We start from the raw sequence: 9,274 nt of genomic DNA, 5'->3' as shown, positions 1-9,274 counted from the left end.
TTTTACAAAGAGGCCCTGCCCTGCTGTGCCTGGCCTTATTGTACTAAGTTCTTGGAAGTGGAACTATTATTCATTCTTGCCTATTTACTTTCTACTGTTTCCCCAATTAAGTATCACATATGCCAAAGACCTATTATATAGGCTTACTGTCACATGCAAAGCAACCAAGGAATTTCATAATCCACTTTTCATAGAGTATGTTGAATAACTAACAATCCAGTAACCAGACATAGGTCAACCTTTTTTCTAAAAATGTGTCTGACTTTTTTATCCATTGAATCTATTAAAAAAAGTCTAAATATTATTTACATATATTGATATTTAAAATAGTATTTGAAACCAATTATCAGAAACACAAAATGTACATTTATCAGGGCAGGGCTTAAAAGTTTTTTTTCTAGGACTCTTGCCTTGCTAATTTTTAGCATATGGACAAAGAGAAATTTTCAACATTCATCTTAAGTTTATAATCCTTTTTTTTTGAAACAATGTCTTGATACACTTAAATTCAATAACCGGGTAGAGAAAAAAAGTGCTTGATCAATAATCTTTATTCCATCTAAGCTGCAGTGCGGTCTTCCAGTCCTTGTCATATATTTACATTATTTGTGAACTTTGTACCAATACAAATGTAAATGATGATAATCATAACAGCTAAACAAATAATAAGAGCTTGGTAGATATTTGAGTAATATTTATCAGTGTGCAACTTTTTTATTCACAGAGGTCATAATAACCAGTAAGAGAAGTTTAGGGAGAAACAATGGGAAAAAAAGTTTACAGCTTTCTCAGAACATGACAGTTACCTGTTAGTTTGCATTAAGGTCAGTGCAATACGTGAGCATCAGCCTGAGCAAAAATGGCATGAGTATGATGAAATGAAATATCTAAATAGTATATCTGCTTATGATTTAAATATATATTTTGTATCACGCAGATCATTATATACATAGTATTTAATAAATAATTGGCTTACTTCAGCACTAGGATGTAATTTTATAAATCAAAATATATCTTCTTTATTAACACAATGAATGTTTCAAATATATGAAAATAAAAAGCATTCATTAATAAAACAGTATTGTAAACAAAACAAAACAAAAATGCAATCAAGATGAGAGTAAAACCATCTTGGGGAAGATTCCAAGGCACTTTCTAGGCAAATAAGAATTCCATCTTCAGTTCATTTGTGCCTGAAAACACACAAAACAGAAAACACTGCACATTCAACTGAAAAATTCCAAGACTTGCAGAAGTGCTTGTGAACATTTCTTCTAGCTGTTTTCAACAATAGATAGAAAGCCAAGTTGGAAAGAAAAAGACATTTCCATTATCTGTCTCTGAGAAAAAAAATGTTTATGTTAGATATGGTTATGCAGGGGGGGGACAAGTTTCTTTATGTGTACTCCAATATTAAATGGCCCAAGATCACATGACCAGTCTTTTGGAGAAAAGGGACAGTAGGCAGTCAAGATTTGGTTCTGTTAGCAGATGACAGAGATTATTACTTGCAGTCATTCAGTCTTTATCGCTTGTAGTCTTTTATGTTCTTGTAACATTTTATGCTCTTTTGTTGCCTTTTCTCTGAGTTAATATTCTAGACAGACTTGCACTATGCCTGTTTACTCACCTATTCCAAATTAATATATGTCTATATTAATGTATTTAAAATAGACTAAATTAGAAAAAAAACCTATGAACTTTAGATCCTTTATTTACATTTTTCCCTATTATCTACACAGGGCATTTCATTGTAGAATAATAATTTCATTTATTAACAACACAAATCCTTAGCAACTGTTTCAGAAATCCACAGAGAACAATTAAGAATTGCCTTACAAATGTCAAAATATTCTCCTGTTCACTTATCAGTAACAGACACTTGCCTTCCTCGCAACTTTAATTTGTACTTTAGTTGCATTATACTGTATATTACAAGCACCACACAATGGTGTTCTAATGTTACTTTTGACTCATTATTTCAAATATTTACTTCTTTATTTTGAAGAAAGTTTATTTTAATTACATTAAGCCTTCATGTATCTCTTAGAGACTTAATGTGTCTTAATGTTAATGCATCAATCATCATACATGAAATAAGATAATAGAAAATCAGAGAACAATAAAATGCACCGAAATGCTTAATCTGAAAATTTTACCAATATAAAGAATTCCAATGGTAACATAGACATTACCATTACATAAATCAGCTTGCAGTCTGAGGTATCACTTAGTTAACTCATGTGCTGGATTAACCCAAATGAATCCTAGATGCTGGATTCGTACATTTCAAGCAATTTAACAGTTCAGGCTCTTAAATCATTTATCAATATTGATTCTAAGAATAAAACTATATCTCTCAGTTATTTGGAGACATCCACTCCCGCCACTTAGGCAAAATGAAAGAAGAGGACATCTCACTGTGGAGTAAGACATCATACTCTGTCATACAGTACATTCATCATCGTCCAATGAGACATGGAATTATGATTAATTATACATTAGATATCATTACAAAACACTGTCTTGGCCAGTATCCATAGATCAGTTAACAATATTGTTGTGCACAATGCAGTTGTGCAGCCAGGTAACACTGAATGATTATATCATAACAGAGGTCATAAGAGAGGCCTGATCATTGTAATCTGGTTTATAAGGCTTCCTTATAACCAAAATGTATTGGAAGACATAGCTGTTGCTATATTTAAGTTGATCCCTTCAACTCCCAGTCCTGTTATTGAGTCATTACACTTAGTTGACTGGATCTGAGTTGATAACAAATGCTTCCTGAAGGTTTGTAGTAGGTGGATGAATGGACTCTGAACAGTCTGGATAGTGACTTCAAGTTTAGTCATCTCTGTCAGCAAAATTCCCACATCATGTTTTAGTTTTTGTGCTTTTACTGAGCCACAGCGTTGCTACAGTATGAATAAAACTGGTGTACATGTGTGTTTTTAATGTGGGCACACATCACAATTTCCCAAGAAATCTCCTAAGTACTCATTTTGTACCATATATAAGAGGTCACACATTTCTCATGTTATCCTCAGGTGTGTGAAAAGGCTATGTAACAAAGGTTAATAGATAAAGGTTAGAAATGCAAATTGGCCATTTGCTTGTTTAGTTAAAAGTATCTTATAAATCCAAGGATCTAATTTAGCCATTTCTTACTGTAAAATTCCTTCCTTCCTATGTACATTTCATTATACAATGCTAAATTATAATTAATATAAGAAAAAGGTGGTCTGTAGCATTCTCCTGACAGTAGACTTTTAAATGTTATTATAAGTCTGACCTATATAGATCAGAGAGAACTTTCATTCATCTAGGTCATGTTCCTGTGTCTGAATGCTCCTTTTGATGGTAGTTCTTAACCTACCCTCATCCATCTTTCATTTCTCTCTGGAATACAGTGCATCCAATATTGTTGTATTGCTTATTTGTAGCCAGGTTTCTGTGATTCCAATTACATCATATTTGCCTGGTAATGTAGTATACAGTATATTATGCATTTGTGTCTCATACAATATCCTTTTATTTGAGTTCCTACCAGTCTTAAGATAGATATAGGGATAAGCCAAGCATGTACTGCATGAATTCCCGATGTAGTTTCGGACCAAGGAATATGTTGCGAAAAAAAGTTTGCTGACATATTACTCATTTTGTTCATATTACTCCTATTTCAAGTGAGCCATTTTTCAACTTCAGATATTACATCTTGTAATGATTGATTGTTTCAGAGAACAAAAAACTTAGTTCAACTTTCTCATTACTTTTTAGAATCATTTAATAGTCTTCCAACTAGATTTGATATATTGTAGGTCCTGAACAATAGCAATTAAATGTAATAGTACACAGAGGTAATAACTACATTCTGCATCTAGCATTCAAATATGATTTCCCAGTGTCAAAGAAATTGGACCTTCCAAAGAACATTCCAAATGCATAAATAAGATTTCATATATATAATAAGTATAATCTTATTTTGGATATTAAAATTTAACAGAAAGGGCTATTTGTAATTACTTAAAATGCAGTTTGTAGGGAATTAATAAAAACTGTTATTGGCAGGTTGAATGTTTGATGCAGCGAAACATGAATCAGAGTGCACAAATGGAAAATACTGCATGTGTAAGTGCATGTAAAATCATGAACAGAAGGCAACTTCTTTACCACAGTGGTCTGGGAGTGTGGAACAAGCAACATTACAACGCTATGTTGTAGAAGCCAGTACCCTAGCGTCTTCTCTGGATGAGATCCTTGGTTAATTAACTACTAACCAAAGGGCTGAATGGTCTCCTCTCATTTGTAACCTTTCTAGTTTAAACACACTGGCCATTGATTAAGATGTATGAACCATAGTTGAATGCCAGTAATATCTGAATTCTGAAGAGTTATACATTTCAAATAAACTGTAACACTAATACTTTTACTTATTTCATAATACTTATTGTTATGAAACACTATATTTTTCATTATCAAAATCTTTTAAAAGAGTTTTAAGATCCTTGATGTTCCAGTACCCCTATTTCCTTTTGAAGAGCCATCACATTGGATATTCTGAGATGACAGAATTAAACACATAAATCTATACAGTCCAAGTATTCTATTTTTTAAAAAAAAAACTGACGTAAATTATTTAAAATACAATGGATTTAAGTCTCCTTAGTCTTAACTTCTGTCTTGTGAACGGTTTTACACCACATTAGGTCAGAAAAATCTGACAAATGTCCTAGCATTGCACATATCTGCTTGTCTTCAGTGCATGACAAAGTTAGAAAGTTTTTGGCTACTCAAAAACATGTTGATGTCAGTTGTGACCCCCCACACACACATCCCTGCCACTCCCTTAGGTTATATGAGCATATGAGTTAATCACTGGCAGATTTAGAAGGTAAGTACAGTAACACATTCTTCGTATGACTTTATACAATAATTTTAATATATTTAAAATGAATCTGTAATTGGAGGTAAAAAAATAATGAATTATCAAGTTATTTTAATTCATACCAGATAAATGTAATATATCCCTGAAAATACTTTACAACATTTAGATAAAAAAGCTACTTTTGGAAAATTGCCTGCTTGGCACTGGGCACTAGAAAAGTTATTTTTGCCTAATTATGGGCATTTGTCAAACTGCATAGTATACCAATAGTCTCAATGGGGATTTTAACAGTTTTTCTTTTTTTTCTGAAAAACAAAATAGTTTAATTTCATCAGGGTATTTAGTATAAAATCAAAGAAATGGTTACTTGCAAAAGTTACCTGCAAAAGGTAAAAGGACGAGTTACCTGCAAAAGTTCCTGCAAATCTCTGAAATCATTAGATGTAAAATATTAATATTAATATAAATACTAGTACTACTACTAATAATAATATTAATCTGAGTCTATCTATGGTTACAAAGGTGATTGACACAACATCAGATTTTACTGTGAACAAAATTATGCAAAGAAAGCAAAGTTGCTTTCACACAGCAAGGATTTTAGATAACTTTGTGTTTTCTTATTAACCCCTATCCTAGGATTCAATCACATCCTAGTAATTAGAAATACTTACAGGGCAGACCTCTAGGACTGTGTGCAGAGTGGACTCATTGCTAGCCTTGTTAGTAATCTTGCACATCTTTTGTAATCTGTTAAAAAAAAAATGTTATGACACAGTGGTTTCAGTTTTCAGGCTGCAATACAGAAAAAATATTTGTGTTTTAAAGCTTAAAGACAAAATAACCTATACCCTATCACAGAAAGGGGGATTATAGTTCCTGTAATACTATTATTCCATTAGTCTATGTAGCACAAAAATATATTTTACTAGCCAAAGATCATATCTGCTGACCTGATACAAACTTACAAGTTTTACCATCCACTTTTCCAGGACCCCTTAAATATAACTAACTCATCTGATTTTACTTTTCACGTGTTAAAGCTTGGCTGATATGTAACTTTTGTATTTGCTAATTACTATTTTAATTACTAATTTATATTTTATTTAATTACAATTGTTTTGTATAGTGTAAAGACAAGGTAATAGCTTTGATAGAGACAGAAGCTTTCAAACTTTCAATGAGTTTGAGTATGCATAATGCACAGCAATTTCATTTGGCTATTTTTGCTAATTAGTATTGCAAATACATAAAACAATTGTTCTTGAGAGTTTAGTAAAAAAACAGTAACAGACTGCACACATAATAAGAAGAATTGGATAATTTTTTTAGGAGAAAAGAAATAATGAATTGGATCCCCGGAGACAAAACATGACTAAGAATAAGATCCTCTGACAAAACCATATATTATATTTCCTTGAAAGGATAACTGTAGTATCAGTATCATCAACTCACTTATCCCAGTATTTATAAGGCCTAGTCTTGGGGAAGCACAAACAGTTTAGGTTTTTGATTCAATTTGTATATAGCCATTAATTGCAAAACAAGGCACCTTGTTATAGGAATGAAGAGACAGATGTTTAAAGAGTCGTGAATGTGAAAATTAATGTGCAAGAAAATGTTTTTTTTTGTTTCAATCTACTGCTTCTTAGAATCATATGGAACTCTTATGATTATGATGGTGGATAACTCATTCAAAGTACTAAATATTCACAGTGTTATTATAGTATTATTATTGCAGAAGAATGGAGCTACACAATGACAGTCAACTACCAACTAATGTGTAGTGAGTAGTAATGTGCTGTGCTGAAGTGTATTGGTTAAGACAAATGTCTTTGTAAACCATGCAAAACCTTTGTATTTTGTTGTTGGAGTTTTTATTATGTGGAACAATACTCAAGAATTCTAATCTAAAATCAAAAGAGATACTCTATAAGTTACTAATTAACTCTACAGTTTATTAAAAAAAGTATTTAATGAGCCATGAAAACCATCAGAATGTATATATCTAAGCAGAAATGGAAAAGACAATCCATCAGGACACACATATTTCTACAATAGTTCAAGTAAGTGGATAGAATTCCTCACTGATGTACAGAATATTCAAATAACATAACAGATTGAAAGAAAAAATTAAAAAAACAAGCTTGAGAATTAGCTGCAACATGTAAAATGTATGTAATAATTCATATTAGTTCAGGTGGGTAGCTGTGTCAGCATGCATAGGCTGCAAAAGAACAAGTAATAGGTTTATTCCATGCCTAAAATAGAAGAAAGAAAACACAACGTTTTGGCCGTGGAGCCTTCTTCAGGTGCCACACCTGAAGAAGGTTCCATGGCCGAAATGTTGTATTTTCTTTCTTCTCTTTTCAGCATGGCATAATTCATATTATGTACTTTCAAGTCAGAGATACTTGTATACATAAACGTTGCACACTTATTAAAAAGATATACAGCATCTAAATACTATCCTTATTGATTTTTATTTAAAATGAGCATGACCTAAACGTAAACATATAAACAAGACAGCCACAAAACTATTAAATGAATTTATGTTCATACTGGATTGCTAGAAAGATGTTGTATCACAGTAAACTGTATACATACATGCTGGTGTGGAACAGTCCCTTGTGTTGTGGTAAAGTCTATGAAAATGTGTCCTGCATTCAGATGAGAACTTGACTGGTCCTGCTTGAAAACAAAGCAAAGTAAAAGCACTCATTATGTACTCATTATAAAAACAATATTTAATTTCAACATGCATTATTTTTTAACTGTAGCTGCAATACCTTGCACAAATATTCATACAACTGCACAGTTTTCAAACTATGTTACTTTTAAGCTGCAACCTATCCCACACATTTTAAGCAAAAACAAAAATAAAGAAGTAAACAAATAATAAATATGAAAGGAAAAGTTATGGAAAGGTCATAAACTGCTGCAACAAAAAATAATATAGGTGTACAATATTATATTAATGAGCCACACTGTTCATTGAAAAGTGTTTGCCTGTGTACAGTAAAATTTTTTCAATTTTTTCAGGATAAATACACCTGTCTCTGTAAGGTCTCTCAGTCAGACAGTACATTTCCAGGAATGAGTCAACCAAGAAGATCAATCAGCCTTCAACATAGCTCATGGATTAAGTTGTATAAATTCACAGATTTGGAGAAGGGTAAACAAATATTTCAAAGACCCATGATATTTCTTCAAGCAAGTGGATCATTAAGGAGTGGAAGGCATCCATACGCAGCATAGATCAGGCTGCTTTTCCAAACTGAGTAGGCAGGCAAGATGGAAACTGGTTAGGAATGTCAATGTGAAGCTCAGAGCAACTTTAAAAGAGTTACAGAAATCAGTGGCTCAGCTGGGAGAAAATGTGTATGGATAAACAACATCCTTGTCACCTAACAAAGGAGGCTTGTATGGAAAAGAAAAGATCTTAAACCCCAAGATAAAATCATAACTTGTGGTATAAATATGAAGTGTTACATTTGATGCAAACCCAGCAAAGGTGCCTCACTCATTTATCACCATTCCTACTGTCAAGCATAGTGCTGGCAACCCTTGGCATTAGTTCTGTTTCTCATCAGCAGGGAGTGGAAAGCTTGTCAAGACTGATGAGAACATAAATGGCATATATGGAGAAATCTACTGGCAAGTCTTGGAGGAAAACCTGCTTCAGATCTAGAACTGGGACAAAGATTCACCTTTGAGCAGGGTAATGTTCCAAAGCACAATGATTCAAAAGCCAAAGCTAAACTGAAGTGGTTTAAGAATTAGAAAGTGACTGTCCTTGAGTGGGCTAGTCAATATGCTGACTTGAAAATCCTAAAGTGATCAAAGCAAATTGAGAAAGCAAATTTGCCAACAAGAGTGTGCAAAAATTGCACTGATCCAGCATGGAAAGTGCCAAGACACTGACCCAAGTGTGCCTCTACTAAATATTGAGTTCACAAGTGTGAACACTTATGCAATTAAAATATTTTACTTTTCTAGTTTTTGCTGACATTTACAATGATTTATCTCATGCTAAGAAGCCTTCATGTTTGAGCATCCAGGTTACGAATAAAATGTTAAGTTTAAAAAATGTGTTTGTAATATCACAAAATTGGACACCAAGAAAGGGTCTAAATGCTTTTGCAAGGCACTATATATAGTCTTTTAGTGAAATTTAGTTTTTTAGTAAATCATTTAGTAAAATATGATTCATTCCTTTTCATTATAACCATATATTTGCGGTAAAAACTTTTATTTTTAAGAAGAGAGATTAGAAACTAACATTCCAGTGTTATTTTCTAGGTGTAACATATTGGTGAATGAATCACGGTAGACAAATGAAAACATGAAACTGTCTAATAAAGACTTGGACTTGCTATTCCACAT

General features: G+C 32.5%; 1 protein-coding gene across 2 annotated transcripts in view; it reads right to left on the bottom strand.

Annotated features, from left to right (window-relative positions):
- Positions 1-679: 679 nt before the first annotated feature.
- Positions 680-9,274, bottom strand: part of alkal1 (ALK and LTK ligand 1) — a 35,646-nt gene continuing 27,051 nt past the window's right edge. The window contains exons 4-6 of one of the 2 annotated variants that reach the window (XM_088919159.1): positions 7,496-7,579; positions 5,563-5,638; positions 680-1,193 (exon numbers count right to left, since the gene is read on the bottom strand). In XM_088919159.1, coding sequence (XP_088775285.1) covers positions 5,574-5,638; positions 7,496-7,579 — 149 coding nt within the window. In that variant the 3' untranslated portion in view covers positions 680-1,193; positions 5,563-5,573. The remainder of the gene's footprint in view (positions 1,194-5,562; positions 5,639-7,495; positions 7,580-9,274) is intronic. The other variant, XM_088919160.1, reaches the window with a different exon arrangement.

The sequence above is a fragment of the Atractosteus spatula genome, chromosome 6 (assembly GCF_055471065.1).
Source record: "Atractosteus spatula isolate fAtrSpa1 chromosome 6, fAtrSpa1.hap1, whole genome shotgun sequence".
Lineage (NCBI taxonomy): Eukaryota > Metazoa > Chordata > Actinopteri > Semionotiformes > Lepisosteidae > Atractosteus > Atractosteus spatula.
This window is presented reverse-complemented; position numbering and strand designations above follow the sequence as displayed.